Source organism: Sorex araneus, chromosome 10 (assembly GCF_027595985.1).
Source record: "Sorex araneus isolate mSorAra2 chromosome 10, mSorAra2.pri, whole genome shotgun sequence".
In the NCBI taxonomy this organism is placed as follows: domain Eukaryota; kingdom Metazoa; phylum Chordata; class Mammalia; order Eulipotyphla; family Soricidae; genus Sorex; species Sorex araneus.
Genome location: NC_073311.1, coordinates 52314710 through 52337013, shown reverse-complemented (window position 1 = coordinate 52337013; position 22304 = coordinate 52314710). Strand labels below are relative to the sequence as shown.

At 39.3% G+C, this 22304-nt stretch overlaps 1 protein-coding gene across 1 annotated transcript; it reads left to right on the top strand.

The window, feature by feature from the left end:
- Window positions 1-8215: 8215 nt before the first annotated feature.
- LOC101552553 (taste receptor type 2 member 14-like) lies at window positions 8216-9100 on the top strand. The gene has a single exon (XM_004611405.2). The coding sequence runs from the start codon at window positions 8216-8218 to the stop codon at window positions 9098-9100; it is 885 nt and encodes a 294-aa protein (XP_004611462.2).
- The last annotated feature ends 13204 nt before the right edge of the window (window positions 9101-22304 follow it).

Sequence of the window (22304 nt, the reverse complement as noted above, 5' to 3'; positions counted from 1 at the left end):
GGCAAATGCCCTACTTGCTATGCTATCACTAGGGACACCACACGGTGCCTAAAACCTGAACCTCCCAGGCCACAGGAGCACCTTGCCAGGAGTCCGCAGCACAAGTGGTGCCCCTAGATTACATGCACGAGCTGGTAATTGGTTAAGGTTGAACGTAGCCTATCATGTAGCGCCGCACTCTTCAAATTGTAAAGATCAACCCATCCTGCAGCAATGCCGCTTAAATTCCCCGCTTCTTGCTGTAAACTCTATATAAACCTTGTTCCGTAAAGGCTCAAGGCTCTCAGCTTCAGCCCTCCTGGTCGGGTGTCGATTGGGAGCCCAAGCTCGAGCTTGCAATAAAGACCCTCTACTGTTTGCATCCCAGTGGACTCCTCACTGGTCTTTGGGTAACGGGCGTGACACTAATACTCCAACCTTATTCTTTAAAAATAGCTCTTTAAGTAAAATGTGATTGGAGGTCATGTGGGGGAAAGATGATGAGGGCCCAATATAGACTAGAGACTGAACACAATGGGCACTCAACACCTTTATTGCAAACCGCAACACCTAATCAGAAAGAGAGAACAAAAGGGAATTCCCTGCCATAGTGGCAGTGTGGGGTGGGGGGAGACAGGACTGGGGAGTGGGGGGAGGGATGTTGGGTTTACTGGTGGTGGAGAATGGGCACTGGTGAAGGGATGGGTTATCAAACTTTGTAAGGGAGAAACATGAGCACAAAAATGTATAAATCTGTAACTGTACCCTCACGTTGACTCACTAATTAAAAATAAACTATTAAATTTAAAAAAAAATAAAATAAAATCCTTCAGAGACAAAAAAAATAAATAAATAAAAATAGCTCTTTAGAGTATTCTGAGTTCCCTTCACTCCACATCTATTTTAGGAATGGTTTTTCACTTCCAGCAAAATAATATTCTGGGATTTAATAGTGATTATGTTAGATATATAGATCATCTCTTCATCTGATTGCCCTCTTAATTTTCATCTAGCTGTCCTTCTAAAATGAAATATTAAAAATTATTTACAAAATTATTAAAATATTAAAAAGTTGTAGTCTTTGTCATAGTTTTATCCAGAGGAAATTTTGCTTTTTTTTTTAACCTACTGCTTTATTATTTTAATAAAAGTTCTTGTAAGTGAACTTGGAAGTATCAAACATCATAGGGTCAAAGAACTAACAAATCCCTTGAAACCAGGTCAAAATCAATTAATGACTGTCACTGTCACTGTCATCCCATTGCTCATCGATTTGCTTGAGCAAGCACCTGTAACATCTCCATTGTGAGACTTGTTACTGTTTTTGGCATATCGAATAGGCCTCAAGGTAGCTTGCCAGGCTCTGCCATATTGGCAGGATACACTCAGTAGCTTGCTGGGCTCTCTGAGAGGGGCGGAGGAATCCAACCTGGGTTGGCCGCATGCAAGGCAAATGCCCTACCCGCTGTGCTATCGCTCCAGCCCCAATTAATGACAAGGAACCTTAATATAAAATAGTTTTTCCTCATTTCATCCTTCCTTCCAAAGCTTAAAGAAAGAACAGTATTCCTAAAAAAAAAAACACAAAAACGAAAAAGAACAAGATTCCTGCTTTGGTCCTCCCAGCCTATTCCTTGCCTTGGTTACATTTGTAGATAAGATGGAAATTGCCTGAGGGAGTTTAAACATTCTGCAATCTACTGTCTTCTCTGTCCTTAAAAACAAGCAAACAAACAATCAAACAAACAAAACCTGTTGGGAGAAAAGCCCCTTTTGGTCTGCATTGAAATGAAGCCTGTTATCACGGGTCAATGTGTGTAACTCTATCTACCCTCTCTATAGGGCACATATGTTTGTTCTGACCAGGGTGAATACGTGGCCATCTGCACGTCTCCCAGTTGCCCAAGTCTATTTAAGCCGTGCTGTTCGCTTAATAGAGGGGAACTGCTTGACAGGACCCCCACCCTGCTCCTGTACTCATTTCTTTCTTTTTTTTTTTTTTGGCTTTTTGGGTCACACCTGGCGATGCACAGGGGTTACTCCTGGCTCTGCACTCAGGAATTACCCCTGGCTGTGCTCAGGGGACCATATGGGATGCTGGGATTTGAACCCGGGTCGGCCGCATGCAAGGCAAACGCCCTACCCGCTGTGCTATCTCTCCAGCCCCTCCTGTACTCATTTCTCAGTGGAGGCAGCGGCATAGGGCTACGTTCTTTTCCCCAGACCCTTCTCTTTGCAGGAAGGGTAGATTGGCCCAACAAAAACCCATTCAGACAAAAAGTACTGATTTTTTTTTTTTTGCTTATTTTTGGGGTCACACCTGACGATGCGCAGGGGTTACTCCTGGCTCTGCACTCAGGAATTACTCCTGGCGGTGCTTGGGGGACCCTATGGGATGCTGGGAATGGAACCCAGGTCAGCCTTGTTCAAGAAAAACGCCCTACCTGCTTGCTATCGCTCCAGCACCAAGGCCACACAGATTTTTTAAAATAATCCCTTCTTGTGGCCACACAGATAGGATCCTTGAAGATATGGACCCACCATCTTCCAACCTGCGGGCTTATTGTCCGTCAATGTCTTTCTCCAACTTTCTCCAACTCATTTGGTTGGCCCGGAAGCAGCAGTAGAGCGGAGACTGACCTCCACTGTCGCACACCAAGCCCACTATCGTCCAGAGAGGCACATGAAAGCACTTTCCACAAATAGTGTAGTTAATCCTCAAATGACAGCCCAGGAAGGATTTTATCATCTGCTTTTTACTGATTATAATGAAGCAAGGGGAAGTTTTACCAGAGTCTTTTCTTAAGAGAAATGAAACAGAATTTGAGTTTTTCTTCTTGGCAAACTAGTTCTAAGGTCCTTTAGTGAAAAGTTGTATTATTGAGGTTGGGAAACAGTACAGTGGTTAGGGCGATTTAGATCGTCAGTGGTTGGGCTATTGAGGTTAAGAGTTAAGGCACATGACTAGCTTGAGCCTGACCTGAATTTGATTCCTAGAATCACATGTTCCCCAAAGAATGTTGGGTGCAGACATAAAGGCCCGAAATACCACGGGTTGTGCACTACCCCCGCACTATAGGGCCTGAGCCACATAGAATCTATTTAAGAAGTAAATAGGTTCACAAGAAAATATTCATTCAACTCCAAATGTGCAATATAAAGTTTGATAATTTATTTTTAATTTTATTTTTTTATTGAATCACCTTGTGGAAAGTTACAAAAGTTTCAGGTTTAAGTCTCAGTTATACAATGCTCAAACACCTATCCCTTCACCAGTGCACATATTCCACCATCAAAAAGTTTGATAATTATTAATAAAAAACTGCAAATTCTGAATGAGAGAAAAGGTGATCTTGAGCATAAAAAACCTCCTTGAAAATAATTTTTCATGTTGTAAATGATAGGATAATAATTTTGTCTTTGAGGTTAGTGTGTGTGTATGTGCACTCATGTGTGTAAATATGAGCTTATAAACAGTAGTTACTAGCAACAAGGCTTCAGAAAGTGTTGACTATCCTGAGGTTTCCACGTAAACCTAAGTCTCAATGCTTTCTGACACTAAAAATAGAAATTCATAGTAATGATGACTTTACTTTGAACAAATTTCATCCAGCAGTTGAGATGGCCCCTGCATGGTGAATGTATTGGGTTTTTTAATTTTTATTAAGTGACAAAGTTGGTGAATACAAATGAGAAAAGCTTACTGTAGAAAAAAATGCAAAATAATGAATGAGAACACATCTTCATTTGCATGCTTACAAATGAGAATTCAGCTCTCCTGTCAACATCATGCATGCAATATTCAGCTTATAAGGACATAAGGTGTATGAGTAGGAGTTAATGTAGTCATGATAACAATGCTTTTCCTGAAGGCAATACACAATAATCCATTAGCATATCCTGGTAGTTTTCTGCCAAAGATTGGTTACAGAATTTATAAGAAACAAGAATTCTGTGTACATTCAGAGATCACTTACACATAGAATTTAAGGTCAAAATATTACAGAATAACAAACCAGTGATTTTAGACTTGGCTTCTCTCTTAACCTTGGTGATTTTATTTGTGAGTATTCTTTTTTTTTCTAATTTTTCTAATATTGTTAATGATTTCATGGTGCCGGTGAACTGTCTGGACTTTGGTCAAGAGACAGTAGATCTTCTCAGTGGACCGAATGTTCACAGCTCTGGCAACTTCCACTCTGAGCAATACTGATAAACTGCATGCAACTATGTTCAATTCAGCAACATAGTTTTGAAATAAGAATAATTTTTGGGTTTGCCTGAACTTTCAGCAATCGTTTTAGCACCTGGATGGCTATAAGCCTCAGCATATTTTACGTGTTAAAGGTAGCCAATTTCTCTATTCCTTTATTTAAAGCAGATAGTTAAATGTGCAGCATTCATGATACTTTTGGGAATTTTGGTTTTCCAACTTGGAGTGGTAAACATTGATGGAAATATGTGTATTGGAAATGTAAATTAAACAGACTTAGAAGAACAAAGGGAAGAACATATGTCTTTCCAACATGACTTTCTTCACACGAGCAAACCTCATCCTCTTCACCAGGTCTCTGACATCTGTTGTGCTGTTTGTCTTTTCCCTATGGAACATCTCAAGAAGAGGCAGTTAGAGGCAAAATTCCCCAAGATCCTTGCAGCAAGGTTCATATAGAGCTCTGCAAACTGTGGTCTTTCTCCTCTTGTGCTTTGCTAGTTACTCCCTAACCCTTATCATAGCAGCTTTGACTTTTTTAAAAAAAAATTTTATTGAATCACCGTGAGATAATTACAAGCTTTCATGTTTGGGTTACAATCTCACAATGATCAAACACCCATCCCTTCACCAGTGCACCTTTCCCACCACCAATATCCCAGGTATACGCCCCCTTTCCCACCCTCCCCCTGCCTCCATGGCAGACAATATTCTCCATACTCTCTCTCTACTTTGGGGCATTATGGCTTGCAACACAGACACTGAGAGGTCATCATGTTTGGCCCATTATCTACTTTCAACACACATCTCCCATCCCGACTGGTTCCTCCAGCCAACATTTTCTTAGTGATCCCTTCTCTATTCCATCTGCCTTCTCCCCTCTGCTCAGGAAGCAGGCTTCCAGCTATGCGGCAATCCCCCTGGCCCTTGTATCTACTGTCCTTGGGTGTGAGCCTCATGTGATGTTATTCTCACTCCACAAACAAGTGCAGTCCTTATATGTCTGTCCCTCTCTTTCTGACTCACCTCACTAAGCATGATATCTCCATGTCTATTTATTTATAAGCCAATTTCATGACAGCAGCTTTGACTTTTAGTGAGCTTCAGAACAAACAGAGCTTCATGTTTGCTTAGATTTTTGGAATCCTGTATCCACTCATTTATGCTTATCTGGGGATTCACAAAGCCAAATCAGGTATTCTTAGTATTCTTAAAGTAGTCAAGAATCTGGCTGAAAGACTAAAAAAGTCTTAACATGTTAGATCAAGAAAAATATTATTATTATTAAGATAATATTGATATCATTATTAATCTTATTATTTGTGTTCTAATAAACAAATAGATGATGGAACCTCTGACATTTTACACTTCCTAGGATTTTTTCCTATTATTTATGTTACTGAGAATTTCCAAAGGTTTATCTAGAAAAGTCATGCCCAAGCTTATCACATGAAAGTATGTATTAATAAATACAACATATATAAATATTTATATTAAAAATAGGAAACAACATCCTTTAATCATCAGATAATTTTGTCATATAGCATGTGAGAATTTCTCATAATGATGAGACTAAAATATGTGTTTTATGCATATTTTAGATTTTGAATTTGTAACTGAATAGTTGGTGGTATATAGACATGCATATTTATGGACTAAGAACTTGTCTCAGGAATCTTTGCTAACCTTCACTTTTCATTTAAAAATTTTTATGATGTAGTTTCTAGATGACAGTGTCTGGACAGCCAGTCTTTTTGTTTTTGTTGTTGTTGATTTTGTGGGGAGTTGGTTTTGGGGCCACACCCTGTGGTGCCCAGTGCTTACTCCTGGCTCTGCCCTCAGAAATCACTCACTCCTGGTGGTGCTCAGGGGACCAGATGGAGTGCTAGGATTGAACCCAGACTGGCCGTGTGCAAGGTAAGCACCCTACCCCCTGCATTATTGCTGCAGCCCCTTACAGAGTTCGAACCTCCAGTCTTTTGCATGGTAAGACTAGTCAGTTACAGGTTGCCCAGAGAGGATAGATATTTGGAATCGATATTTTTCCATCACAAACTCCTAATGCTCAGTAGAAAACAAATGGAATTGTTGTTAAGAGATATATGCACACTACATTTTACATATGGAAAACATAATGAGAGTAAATTTTATTAATGTGCATAATAAGCAATGCTGGAAATTTGATTTAGTATGAAATTAGATTCTACAATATAGATAAAAGTAAAGAAATAATGGTCAAGGGCTTTTTTTAAAAAAATTTTTTTGGGAGGAGTCACACCTGGCAATGCACAGGGGTTACTCTTGGTTCATGCACTCAGGAATTACTCCTGGCAGTGCTGGGGGGACCATATGGGATGCTGAGAATTGAACTTGGGTCGGCTGTGTGCGAGCAAAACTCCCTACCTACTGTGCTATTGCTCCAGCCCCTGGTCAAGGGCTTTTAAAACATTGTTATGTTTTGTATTCATTTAGAAAAGTCATTTTTTTTATTTTTCAAACTAAGTAAAACACTTTAAGAAATTGAGATTTAATGTCAAAGATTTCCATTTTCTCCTGCTGCCTCTGTGCTTTGAATTGCCAAAAATCTCTGAGATTTCCTAGGCTTAAAATTCCTTTTAAACTTCAATTCAGGAGGCTCAAATATATCCCATTTGAAAAATACTCACTGTGAAAAATAAATAAATTGTGGTATAGAATTCAATGAATCTTTTACACACACTAAAATTGCATCTTAAATATATAAAGTCATTTTTAAGAAATTTATTAAAGGAGTATTTTATTGTAATTATTGGAAAGTGAAGAGATCAGAGAAGGTGGGCTAGCACTATTGCATTTTACGTAGTGGCATTTTAAGGATAATTGATAGAGTTCTATTATAAAAGTACATATATTCTTGATCAAAAAATGTATTTTGTAAGCGTACAGATTCTTGGAGCTATGGGATTATAACATTTTCTAAATCTCTGGGTGGATGACTGCTGTATCTCATTTGTTTGCCTATTATCTACTTCAGCACATACTCGTTTCCCAACCTTACCCCTTGTACAATGTAAGCACCAGAAAACTGGGGGAACATCTGTCTTTTTGCCCGCTCTCTTCCAGGATCCTAACCAGCATATGAAATAGTTGAACAAAATTATTATTTAAAGAACACGTGAATAGATGATTAATAAGTACTAATAAGTTGAAGAAAATAAAAGGAGATATCATCCTACCTGAAGATTGCCAGGAATTTCTGATTTTATTTCATGTTGTATTGACAGACAAAACTGAGAAGCATCCTTAGAGCAAGAGGCTGGTTATTCCATAGTTCAAGGGGCATATCTCTATTATATTACTACTACATATATCTATTATATTACTACTCAGAGTAGTAATTTTACTTCTACTATGTTTAGAAGTGATTTGCTTTCATAAAAGCTTTTGCTTGAATAAAAGCATAAAGTGTTCAATGCAAAAGCTGAGGTGGTGGACATCTCAGTGGAGATTGACTAGCCTGAATGGATTTCTTGGTGTCACCTGAGTTCTGATCCCTTTTTGCAGAACCCAAGAGGTTTCAGACCCAGCACCCATACCTCACAACCCTCCATCCACTGCAACTGGTTTGCACTTCTCTTACTTTCCAATCTCACCTTTGATACTTGGGAGCAATCAAGCTAGAAGACTTTATGCCTCTGTATAGATAATATGGTTTTGCTTCTGTCTTAAGATGGTTTCCTTAAATTTGTTTGCTTCCTTGATACGTCTCTCTAACTGTGGGGCATTTGTGAGAATTTTCAAGGTGTTTTAGATTCATGTTCTTTGTTCAGTTTGCCTCAGCAGTCTTAATTTCTTTTCATGATACATAGGGATCAGACTTATGCAAGAAAAGTACTCTATCCCTGACCTGCTTTCATGTCTGGATTTTTTTTAAAAGAAAGAAATTAATTGGATATTCAAGAAATAGGTATCTGCTATTTAAACACAGCAAATCAAGAAATTGTGGACATTGCAATTACACATTAGATTTCTGCCTTTGCAGAAATGTTAAGTGCCTTGGAGAATATCATTGCTACTTTACTCCATGTAGAAATCATACTTGGTATTTTGGGGAATGGATTTATAACACTGGTGAACTGCATTGATTGGTTTAAGAAGCGAAAGCTCTCCTGGACTGATGGAATCCTCACTGCTTTGGCGATTGCCAGACTTTTTCTTATTTTGACAATGATGGTTCGGTTTATGATGGATTTTTATGTAGTTTTGCATCTTAGCAGCCAAAAAATTATATTGATTACCATTGCAGTGACCATTGGCAATCATTTTAGTGTCTGGCTTGCTGCAGGCCTCAGTATCTTTTACTTTTTCAAGATAGTCAATTTTTCAAATCCTGTTTTTATTTACCTAAAGCACAGAGTTGAAATGGTGGTTTTGGTAACCATGCTGGCAGCATTAGTATTTTTGCCTTTTATTCTTGCCATGACCAGCAGATATCTTAGCATCCGGATACAGTCAGATGGAAAAAATATGACTTTAAGTTCCAAATGGAATGACAATGAAAAATTTGTAAAGCTGATTTTATTCATCGTTGAAGCCTTTGTACCATTTTTCATATCCCTGAAGTTTTTACTTCTATTAGTCTTCTTCCTCTGGAAACATCTCATGAATGTGAAGACCAGCACAACAAAATTCAGAAATTCCAGCTTGAAGATTCACGTAACAGCCCTGAAAATCATGACGTCTTTCTTCTTCCTGTTTGCTACTTATTTCCTGACTTGTCTTGTAACAACTTTCTATCATGAGGAGTTGAAGAACAAATTGGTTCTGATGTTGGTTCTGACAATTGCAAATGCTTGTCCTTCAGTTCACTCGTGGATCCTGATTCTGGGGAGCCATAAGCTAAGAAAGGCTTCTCTTTGCCTGATGTGACAGTTGCGATGTGACTGAGTCCAGGGAAACCTCCAGATTCCTAGACTCTTATGGAGAGCTTCACATATACTTTTGTGTTTGTTTTGTTTTGAGTTGCACCCACTTGTGCTTGGAGCTAGCTCCTGACGTGATGTTTAGGGATGACTCCCGGAGTACTCGGGGAAGGATATGGGGTACTGGAAATTGAACCTGGGTCAGCTGCATGCGAGGCAAGCACCTTAGGCCCTGACCTTCATATACAGCCTAGATACTGTTTTTCAACTGGGTGGTCTCTGGTCTTTTGGGGCCCCTGGGATGCTCCAAGGGGACCGCAGGTGAAAACTGGGTGAATGGAAGACCATGGATGGGTGTGTGGGAGAGGGGTTCCATTACACAGGAAAAGAAACGGGGTTGGAAAAGGGCCATAGTTGTAAAATAACTCTAGAGGTAAAAAGTGAAGGAACTTTGTTTTGGTAATACACCCTTCTTTTCTGCTTTGTAATTCTTCTGTAATCTGTTCTTCAGTTCTTTCGTAATGTGAGACATTGTGTATTTTTAAATGTTTATCTGAAATAGTCACTTTTTCATGCTAAGTAGATATTAGCTATATATGTATATCTTTAATATATTTACACATTGTAAAAAATGGATACATTATAAATGTTATGTCTGCAGAAAATGATATTTATCTTTATAGTCCTTCATAAAGACTTATTTGGAATATTTTATTGAAGTGCTGAGAATATACTTGCTAAAGATTATTTTATTCATTTACATGAATATGTATGTATTGAATACAATATCAATATATCTACCATGTGATATATATTTATCACTGTGCACATTGGTTTATTTTTTTTAAATATTTTGCTATTTTTAGTTTTTAAATTTTTTATTTCCCATTAGTTTTATAATTACAAATCTGACTAATAAACAGAGTCAGGGCCATGGAAGAACTAAGATCAGACTAAAGGTGACTTGAGGACTGTCTTGGAGCCATTGTGGGCTCTAGAATGGTTGAGAGTGCAGCAACTTTGAACTTCAATAACATGAACTTTATCACTATTGTACCCATGTTGCAAAAACTATAATTAGAAACAAGGAAGTAATTTATACATATTCTCTAGAGGCTTCTCAGAATCCCGAAACTAGTGTATTTTAGTCCTTCCATTTTACCATCATTGAATCATTTACTGCAGATATGTGCTAATATACATTATCCGTAAGCTGCAGATTTCACGGGGAAGTCTTCAGTTGACATTTATCATTGTAACCTTTAAATATGAATACAAACAACTCAGGGTTCAGTGCATATGTTTTCAATCAATAGTTTGTCATTGAATTTGAAATCTTCAGGGTAAGGCATCAGATAGGGACTGTGAGTTGTTGCCATATTGTTATCATTCAAACATCTGAAGACTTTCCCTGAAGTTTAGCTTTCAAGACATGACATAGGGAATAAGCATTTCCAAGAATAGCATTGCCTTTTGGCTTAATCATTGTTTTCCTATTTCACATATACATTTTATGCCTGTCACCTGTCACTGTGCCAGAAAAAAAAAATAGTTCATGTCTAGACAAGACCTCAATTTCTCCTCTCATGATTTTAATTTAGTGGTTTGGTATGAATGTTTTCAAGCATATATACAGGTAGAGAGGACAATACACTATGCCTGATGCTTCTATTCCCCTGATTAGCAGTTACCAGTACAGTAACATGCTGCCCAACCCATTCCATTCCCCCTAGATCTTCTTGCTGTGCTTTGTAGAAAACATAGCTTCACATTCCTTAGGTTGCACATCTGCTGTCATAACCAGATTCCCAGCAACAGTTACTGGTTTGTGAAGGGACTTGATAGATGCAAGTCCCTTAGTTAGTTAAGACTCTGCTTTCTGTAGATGAATCAGTAGAAAGGTAACCACAAGTACAATATACTAGAAGAAATGATCACACCGTGAATTCAACGGATAAATCTGCATTGTTGCTGGGTCTAGGTGGTCACCTATAGGCAACTCTGTTTTCAAGTAGTCACACATGTATATGAACTGTGAACACCCGAATGACTGTGTGTCACAGATCCATATTGAACTGATTTCTGTGAATGACTCAGTATTACTGATAGTGATAATTAATTGAAATCCAATTAATTTTTTTAATTGGATCACTTTGAGACATGGTTACAAAGTTGTTCATGATTGGGTTTCAATCATACAATGTTCCAATACCCATCCCTTCATCAGTGCACATTTCCCATCACTGATGTCTCCAGTTTCCTTCCTAACACCCCCTCCCACCCTGCCCCGGCCTGCCTCTGTTTCGGGCACTTTTCTTCTCTCTCTCTTTCTCTTCTCTCTCTCCCCCTCTTTCTCTCTCTCTTTCCATCTTGGCATTTTGCTATATAATAAAAGTACTGAAAGGTTATCATGCATATCCCTTTACCTACTCTTAGCACTCAGATCTTGTCCAGAGTGATCATTTCCATCTATCAGTGATGGCTACTCTACCCTAACTGCCCACCCCACCTTTCAGGTTTAGGCAAGTTTCTGTTCATGGACCCTCGTGGCCCTTGTTTCTGGTGTCCATGCATATTAATTAGTCTCATACATTTTCTTTTTATATTTCACATGAGTGCATACTGATATGATTTAAAGGTCAACTTTAGACATAATTTTATTTTTATTTTATTTTTAATCCTATTTACATTTTTTTCTCTGTGAATGGGGTTGGAGCAATAGCACAGCGGGTAGGGCATTTACCTTGCATACGGCCCACCCGGTTTCTATTCCCAGCATCCCATATGGTCCCCCGAGCACTGCCAGGAGTAATTCCTGAGTGCAGGGACAGGAGTAACCTCTGTGCATTGCTGGGTGTGACTGAAAAAAAAATACATTTTTTTCCTCTGTGAAACCTTAATAAACACACCCACTTATAAGCTTTGATGGTGCTTGCTTAATTTTTTAAACAACATCCCTCTCCTATAGATCTAATTAGTAATATTAATTATATCCAAAGCAGAGTGAAACTTATATTCATAGTAACTTAATCCAAACTTATATCCAAAGTATATACATGAATATATATATATATATTTCTACATATTATGATAGCAACCAAGCTACCGAGAGTACCCCACCCCCATGGCAGAGCCTGGCAAGCTACCCGTGGCATTTTCGGTATGCTAAACACAGTAGCAAGAAGTCTCACAATGGAGACATTACTGGTGCCTGCTTGACAAAATTGATGAGCAACAGGAAGATAGTGCTACAGTGTTATTCTGATAGCTAAGAGGTATAGAATATATATATATATTTCTAAATATTATAATAGCTCAAGGGTAAAAAATTATAAAAAATTCCTCCTTTCAATAGTTCCCTAGTTATTAGTTGAGTCTCTTCAGGTCTAGAAGAATTAAAAGTCAGTCTTGGTGGGCGTGGGTGATTGTACAACAGATAGAGCTCTTGCCTTACAAGTTCGAGACCCTGGTTAGTTTCTTCCCCAGCACCCCATTCGGTCCCCCCAAGTCCTGCCAGGAATGACCCCTCAGCGCAGAGTCATAATAATCCCCAAACACCTCCAGGTGTGGCCCCAAGAGCCAAAAAAGTAAAAATAAAACAAGTAAAAATAAATATTAACTATTCAATACATGTTCACAGGAAAGAATCCAATGTAACAAGTAGATTCCACAGATTTTCTATTGCTTCATCTTGCAAGTCTACTTATGTTGCTGAGGAATCTGTCCTTTCAAGCAATAACTCAGGTGCCAAAATACTCCAAAGAAAGCTTTCTTCAATTGGTTATTTCCAAAAATCAACACAAAAGAGTGAGCTGAAGGACACAGAAGCCCTAATACAAATCCAAATATAACAACCTGCTTGTTGCGTATCATTTGATATGCCCCGCATGTAATTGGAAGGGCAAAGTGGTACAGTACAAACAATACCAGAAAGAAAAAGATGTTTTTCATGGCTCTGAAATGAGCCTCCAAACTGGGGTCTCTGGCATTCCCGGTATTGAGCTCAATATGCTTTGTGTGTCTCCACAAAGAAAAGAGGAGCAAGAGAAAGGAAATCGAGGAAAGACAGAAAGGAAGAAGGGACGCCATTGTGAATATAATCATTACAATCGTTTCACTTCCATGATCTAATCCTGTCACGTTTCTTTCATATTGAGGAAGGACTGGAGACCTGAAGACGTGATCACTGTAAGGCAAAGGCAAGGTCACGAACAGGAAAGGCACAGATACCAGTAGAAGCACAAAAATGGTGGTGTCAGTTCTCCGTTTCAGCCAAAGGAAAAGGGGATGGGAAAAATTGGCAATCTTCAAGAAGTAACATACAGCCAGACAAGTAGCAAACCAAGTGCTCAGATGATTGGTTCCTATCCATAAACTAGAAAGGACCTGGGTTCTTTTCATAGCCACCTGGACATCCTGAGATGATAGCACCAAGCGGAAATGGAAAATTGAGAAACACACTTGGCTGAATCTGGCCCAGGCCAAACTAGTAAGAATGAAGTCAACCAAGTACAACTTCTGCTTTCTAATCCACATGATGCAATTTTTGACTCCAATAAATCCATTCCCAAAAAGTCCTACTACAAATTCCCCACCTGCCACAATTATAAAAATTTTCTCCAGTGTACTTGACATGAAAGCAAAAAGAAAATTCCGATGTCTGGTTTGTAGATTGATTCAATTCCAGATGATTTTCTAATAAAAGTGTCTATTTTCTGCCTGATGATAAAGGAGTAGCCTTCTTTTCTTTTTATTTTATCTGTTGTAGCTTCTCTTCTGTTTTCTATAAACCCCCCAAATCTTTAACAAATGACTAGAATCAAATCTATCAGTTTTTGGATACTTCCAAACCACTTTGCTGAGTATATCCGGTCTCGATGCAGATATCAACTATAAACTAATATCTTATATACATTTAAAATTGAAAGATCAAATTCTCATTTGCTAGCATGTAAATAAAGACATGGATTGGTTTCACTCTTTGCAATCAAAATTCTTTATTCCCCTCCCAAGGACTACTTCATTTGACTTACAAATCTGAATTGGTAAATAGAAACCCCAAGCATAGACTTTTTCCACATTAAAAAAACGAACAGGATTGCAAAATAACCATCCCCACATTATTGACTAGTTATAAAGCATTAATAATATAGTATAAGAGAATATGGTTTGAAATTTTCAAAAATGTTGGCAGGCAATATATGAATTTAAACTCAATATTATATCCCCAGGGAAATTTTCTTTTTTTCTCTTTATTTCCCATTTTATTGGTTAATGGTGGTACCACAGCCAGCATTGCTCAGAGCTTTCTCCTGACTCTATGTTTAGGGGTCACTACTGACAGTGCTCAGGGGACCATATGTGATGGGGATTGAACATGAATCAGTCACATACTAGACAAGAGTCCTACCAGTAGTACTCTCTCCCTGGCTTTCTTTTATTACCAGAAATATTGTGTTCTTTGGCAATTTTCAAGATTTACTGATGGTTTTTTAATATGTTATTTTAATGTAATAATCAGTATATGAAAAATAGTCACCTTAAATTACACATGGCAAAAAGAAAGTTTTTATGTTTCTTTAAACCTCTTTTCTGATATATACAAGAGTTTTAACTCATTTAATTGATTAACTTTTTTAGGAGGTAGGATAAGAAGGAACACAGAGAAATGTCTTTTTTAGCACATCTCATCTTGTTTTTCGTTACAGGAGTCACATAAATGCTTCCATACTGTTGTTATTAACATTTGGTTGCGAGAGGAAAATAGATGCAATGCTAATTAATTTTACATAAACTCACAAATATTCTCTTTGCATAAGCCTACTTGAAACACTACTAAAGACTATATAACTGCATCACCCACTAAAACAAAGCTCTGGTAATGGTCAGCTCTGGGGAAGTGGTCAGTCCCGGAGCAGTGATTGACTAGAGCAGGAGTTCCTAAGTGTATGTGAACTGCTACCTGCTTTTCAGAAAATAAAACGTTCTTAGAACTCTCTGAAAAATCTATGTTCTTCAGACAAACAAATACATTTTCACCTGAGACTACTACTGCACCTCTGGATCCCCAGCTTTGGGAAACACTGGGCTCGAGGGCAGTGGTCATGCCAAGGACAATGGTCAACCCTCATCTGGGGCTGACTATCAGTCACAGTCGATTTAAGGTAATTGGTTGGGTCTGGCCAACAGTTTGGAGGTAAGTGATAAATTCTTTGTCAATGATTTCCGAGGAACAAAATGAAACAAAACACACATCAGAACTTCTCATGGACTTTCTAATGAAAGTACTAACACTTTTGTAGTCTAGTCAGATCTCCTTCTGGGGTGTGGGATGGAAGATGTTCATTTATTTGTTTATTTTTTGTTTGTTGGGGGCTGGGGTGCATACCCAGTGATACTCAGGGTTCATTCCTGGTTCTGTGCTCAGGGAATCACTTCTGGTGGGCTTGAGGGACCATTTGGTGTGCTAGGGATCCAACCAGGGTAGCTGCATGCAAGGCAAGCATCCTAATGTGGCCTCACAACCACAAGCCTCTCCTGCCAAGTCCAGAAAGTCCTTAAGACAGATGGCCACGAGGAGTAGCTCAAGGTCTCTCTCTCTCTCTCCTTTTTCTCTTTTTTGGCTTTTTGAGTGACACCGAGCAATGCTCAGGGGTTACTCCTGGCTCTGTACTCCGGAATTACACCTGGTAGTGCTTGGGGGACAATATGGGATGCTGGGGTATGAAACTGGGTCTGCCGCATGCAAGGCAAAATGCCTTCCTCACTGTACTATCACTCTGGCCCTCAGGGGTCTCTTACGCCAGTTTCTTTGAGAGGATTGGCCTGCCCTGCCCAGAGGAGGCAGAGGTTCTCAGGCTGCCTTGAGTACATTGGTTCCACCACACCACTCAGTAATACTGGCTACAGGCTCACTTGTATTCACTGAAGGCTCTGCAGCCGTCTCGTGGTTATGCTTTTCTCTCTTCTCTGAAAAATCATTAAAAAATTACATGAAGGGACCAGAGTGGACTGATAGTATAGTAATACGCTTGCCTTGCATGTGGCCCACCCGGGTTTGATTCCTGGCATCCCATATAGCTTCCCTGAGCATGCCAGAAGTGATTTCTGAACACAGAGCCAGCAGTAACTGTGAGTATCCCTGGGTGCAAACAAAAAATAAATAAAAATGAAATGAAGCTATGATAAATGTTGTGCTCAGCATTGAAAAAAATTATTAAACTCTATTTGTTGTGATGAGATGCATATTTCAGTTTTTGTCATTCTTTTTATATCGCGGGGGTCAAGGGGGGTGGGATTTAGGGCATATCGGGTGGTGCTCAGGGTCTATTCCTGGCTCAGGAGTGACCCCTGGCCATCACTGGGGTGACCACATGGCCACAAGTAAAGTGAAGTGCCTTACTCATCTCTCTGGCTCCTGGTTTTGTGTTTTATTACAACTTAGGTTGTGCTTCTTACCAGGAACATGGGCTGGAGCGATAGCACAGCGGTTGGGCATTCGCCCTTCACGCGGTCGACCCGAGTTCGATTCCTCTCTCTACGAGCACTCTACGAGAGCTCGGCAAGCTACTGAGAGTATCTAGCCCGCGCAGCAGAGCCTGGCAAGCTACCCGTGCGTATTGGATATGCCAAAAACAGTAACAATAAGTCTCTCAATGAGAGACGCTACTGGTGCCCGCTCGAACAAATCGATGAGCAACGGGATGACAGTGACAGTGACCAGGAATAGAGACGTGGTCATCACAGCTGGGTGTCTCTCCATTTCCAAACAGCTCCCGGACCCCAAAAGAACTGCACCATGGCCAACTACTGGGTTCTGCAAAGAGCGTTCCTAGCTCACCCGCGTGGAACAACCTTCTTCCTACCCCTACCCCTTGCCCCAAAGCAAAATATAGCAGGTTCATTTCCAAATCTCCATAGCCTGATTTTCAATGAGGGATTAACACGCTTCCCTACCCATTCTAGGAGACGGTCTTCGGTTGAGGGTATACGAGTAGCTGCGCTCCCCCTGCTAGAACCTCCAAACAAGCTCTCAAGGTCCATACTTATATACAGTCTGCAAATATCCTGAAAACTTCAAACTCGATACTTTACATCCTGAACTATCACACCTTATAATTGATTGGGGATGCAATGTCTGCTACTGCTAAGGCCTAGATTAGGATGCTAAAGCTGTTCCAAAATCACATACTAATTGCTTTGAATTAAAGGACCAATCTATGAATGACTGATACCCTAAACATTTTTTTCCCCCCAACACCTCCTCCCTCTGTTTTCCCTAAAAGTTTGACACTAGTCCTATGTGGAAGGTGTCCTCACTGCACTGAAATGGGAATAACTTTCCAGGCCCAGTGAAAGAGGGAAGTGGTGAGAGCGCCGAGTTAGGTGTCCAAGGTGAATCTCTCGAGCGTTTCTTTGTCCTGCATGTTGTTCATATGAATTGCTTATTTGTCTTAAAACTGAATAAAATACCTTTTTTGAGAACTTACTTACTGGATTCCAGATATTAAGGACCTTGGTACACCTAAAATTAAATTAATCTTTCATCTTGCTTGTCTTAGCAATTTGTCTCTTAGCAATTTATTTTTGGGTCAGGCATAGGAACTAAGGAGGAGAGAGAGGGAGAGAGAGAGAGAGAGACAGAGACAGAGAGAGACAGAGAGATAGAGACAGAGAGACTGAGACAGAGACAGACGGGGAGGTATTTCATAACTAAAGGTTCCATACACTAATTTTATCTTCATGTTAAAGTTGCTTTTATGTGAGAAAAATCCATGCTTAAGGTGTCTATCCTATAATTCAGATTTGTAAATCAAATGAAGTCCCTTTGATTAAAAAGGGTGAATTTAACCCGGGCCTTTATTTTCATGTTAACAAATGAGAACTTGATCTTTCAATCCTCTCCATGTGTAGAATACTATAGCTTGTAGTTGACATCAAGTTTTTATCAAGGGGAGCTGGAGAGATAGTACAAAGTTTAAGTCACTTACCTAACATGCAGCTGTGGGCACAGAAACCCTGGTTCAAATCCCCAGCACTCTGCCCCTGAGTGCTGCTGGGAGTGAACCCTAAGATACGAACACTAGGTGTGACTTAAAAACAAACGAAAACCAAGACTGCATTAAGCGACTGGAAAAATATATAGATTTACTCACTTGATCTTCATGTGTCCAGCCCCAGTTTGATTTCTGGTACTGAAAATGGTCCCCATTTGATCACTCAGGAGTGATTTCTGAATGCAGAGTCAGTAGTAAGCCCTGAGCACCACTGTTTGTGATTCATCCATCACTCCACCCCACTCCAAAATAGCCTTCTTCAAGACTGGAAGTTCTTCACAGAATGAATGAGTCGCAATTGTTCAATGAATACCCTAGCAATCGATTGGACAGAGCTATTGGTGACTGCTGGGATTAATAGAAAAAGAAGAGGAGCTACAACAAAACAAAACCAAAGAATGAAGAAGGAGATGCCTATATAAAAAGACAAGGGCTTCACTTATTTATAGATCATCTGAGATTTGGCTTGTCATATCAGAATTTTTCTCTTTGTATTCATGTTGAGTATGCTGGAGACAGTTTTCATGATTTTAACATCTGGGGAACTTGTAGTAGGAATTTTAGGGAATGGATTCATTGGACTCACAAACTTCACTGCCTGTATTAAAAAGCAGAAGTTATACTTGGTTGACTTCATTCTTATGAGTTTGGCGTGGGCCAGATTCACTCAATTGTGCCTAATGCACATCAGTGTGTGGGTATTGAAGTTCTCTTGGGAAATTATGGATATTTTGGAAGATAACAAAGTCCTTACAAGCATGTGGATGCTGATCAATCATTTGTGTACTTGGTTTTCTACCTGTCTGGCTGTGTTTTACTTCCTAAAAATTGCCAGTTTTCCCCACCCTCTTTTCCAGTGTCTGAAACGGAGCATTAACAAGGTCATTGTCACGCTTCTGGTGGTATCTGTGCCTTTCCTACTCATGGTTCTTCCTTTTCCTTACAACATTCATATCATTAGATATCAAGTCGATCTAAAATATGAAAGAAATATGACAGGGTTTAACTATGTGACTTTAAAGAACAAGTTAAATTATATGACTATCTTCACAATAACCTCCCTGCTTCCTTTCTGTCTTTCCTTGATTTCCTTTTTTCTTCTGCTTCTTTCTATGCGGAGACACACAAAGCACATGGAGCTCAATATCAGGGGTCGCGGAGATCCCAGTCTGGAGGTCCATTTCCGAGCCATGAGAAGCGTGTTTTTCTTTCTTGTGCTCTTTCTGCTGTTCCACATGGCCCTTTTGCTAATGGCTACTGCATGTTACTCTCAATACCGAAAAGTGATTATGATGTTAGGCTATTTATTAGGTCTTCTGTATCCTTCCGCTCACTCTTATGTGGTGATTTTTGGCAACAGTCAAATGAAGAAAGCCTTTTTGGGGATTTTGTGGACCTGGAAACATTGCCTGAAAGCAAGTTTCTACAGAGATATACATAGATGTGCAATATAAACCAACAGCAGTCTTCGTGGAATTTACTTGTTTTACAAATTCTTCCTCTGAACATATTCTGAGTGACTAATAATTTAAATTCATCTAGACATGGAGAGACTTCTAATTTAATAACCAGGCATAAGTTGGAAAGAGGAAATATCACATCTCAGAATTACATATGTATATATATATATTTATACTTATGGCTTTTGTATATATTATACTCTACTCATACATAGTTACAGAAGAGGGATGTTGTTAAAAATTGAGCAAAAGTCATTAAAATGGAATCAGTGGGTTTATTAACATATAATAGAAATAAATTAATAGAAAAATATCAGAAGATTTTAAATTACTATCAGCAGTACTGAGTTATTTACAGGAGACAGGCCTATCTGGATATGATAGGATCATTTAGGATTTACAGTTTATATGTACAAACTACCACCTGTATCTTCTGTCATCCCCTTGATCATTGATTTGCTTGAGTGGGTGCCAGTAACGTCTCTGTTTGTCCCTGTCATGAGCTTTTATCAGCCTCTCCTTACCCGTCCTTCCCAATGCTGCTGTACTGGGGGCTCTTTCAGGGTCAGGGGAATGAGGCCCATTATTATTACTGTTTTTGGCATATCGAATATGCCACGGGTAGCTTGCCAGGCTCTGCCATACAGGCAGGATACCCTCAGTAGCTTGCCGGGCTCTCCAAGAGGGATGGAAGCTTTTGGGGTGGCCTCTAATTGCCCTACTACTACATACTAGTACTTAAAGTGAGTGGGGACTGTAGGTAATCACAGACTCAACAATGATGCAGATTTAGCTACTGTATTCATGCTCTGATGATCTCTTAAATTATCTTCATGATGACTTTTCTACTGATGCAACTGTAGAAAGCAAATAATCTGAATTACTCAAAACCATTAAATCTCTGCAAGTCAGTTGGTCTTTGGAAAATCTGGTTACAGTAGACTACAGTGCACTGTAAAGGATGTGGAACTATGTTATTTTAACTGCATTTCAAGATCGGTGTGGAAGGAAAATGGGATAGGCACAGTGACTGCACTGATAACTGCTGAACACGGGTAGGGGAAGGAGACAGTGTGTTCTCTCTACGTGTTCTCTCTACATGTGCATATATTTTTTGTAACAGTTAAAATTAAAGTCTTGAGAAGAGAAATTCTTTGTTTAAATCTGTTCTTTTTCTGGCATTAAATGTAGCTATGAAAGTGGAAGATATGATGAGACCAAAAAAACAACACTGGGGCTGGAGCGATAGCACAGCTGGTAGGGTGTTTGCCTTGCATGCGGCCGACCCAGGTTCAAATCCCAGCATCCCATATGGTCCCCCGAGCACCGCCAGGAGTAATTCCTGAGTGCAGAGCCAGGAGTAACTCCTGAGCATTGCTGGGTGTGACCCAAAAAGCAAAAATTAAAATAATAAAATAAACATTCTTCAAAAAAACAACACTGTTTTTGGAAATTCTTGCTTTTTAAGTCATGTCTTGAAAGTTTAACTTCAGGCAAAAGTCTTCCAGTGTTTTTACCACATCTATGTAGCCACAATCTACAACACCTATTTGATTGCTTACCCTTAAGGAGGAGTCTGTCTGTGACAAGCTGATGATGCTGGTATACAGAAGACACTATTGCACCCATAGATTCCAAATTGGCCCTGTTAGTGTGGTACCCTGCAAGAGAAGAACATTTCAGGAAGGGTGATGAGATCTCCAATGAGTTTCCAATGAAGTTTCAAATTTCTGAGGCAATTTTTATTTGATTTCCAAGATTGTATTCTCCTGAAGACATATGCTGTTTTCTTTCTTTCTTTCTTTTGGGGCCACACCCAGCGATGCACAGGGGTTACTCCTGGCTTTGCACTCAGAAATTACTCCTGGCGGTGCTCAGGGGACCATATGGCATGCTGGGAATTGAACTGGGTTGGCCACATGCAAGGCAAACACCCTACCCACTGTGCTATTGCTCCAGCCCCCAAGACATATGTTTTTTAAAAAATCTTTTTTTTTAAGAAATAAGGGCTTGCTACATGAAAGCTCATTCAGGACTGACCATTTAAAGCTGCACTTGAGAATGTGAAAGAGAGATGGGAGAAAAGGCAAATAAAGAAAGATTATTTTTAAAATATTTCACATTCACATTATTTAGCAGGAAAAGTAAAATCCATAAAAGAGAAGCATTCATTTGCATTGGAAAAATTTGAGGAAATTTTTTTAAGCCATGTCACTGTATTGATGAGTATTAATATAAAGGAGACATTTATACTTACTTTGGAGTCTTTGGACATAATAAATAAATACTTACGTCATTCACACATTTATGCATCTGTCTATAGCAATATGTCACTAGTCACAGTCACTGTCATCCTGTTCTCATCGATTTGTTCGAGCGGGCACCAGTAACGTCTCTCATTGAGAGACTTACTGTTAGTTTTTGGCATATCCAATATGCATAGGTAGCTTGCCAGGCTCTGACGCTCGGGCTTGATACTCTCGGTAGCTTGCTGGGCTCTCCGAGAGGGGCGGAGGAATCAAACTCTGGTTGGCCATGTGAAAGGCAAATGCCCAACCACTGTGCTATTGCTCCAGCTCTATATGTACTTATTGAATTATATATTATTTAGTGGATCTTTCATTTTAAGATTGTTCTCGACTTAAAACTATCTCTAGTTGATTACTGTGTCCTTCTGACAAGTCCACATGATTTA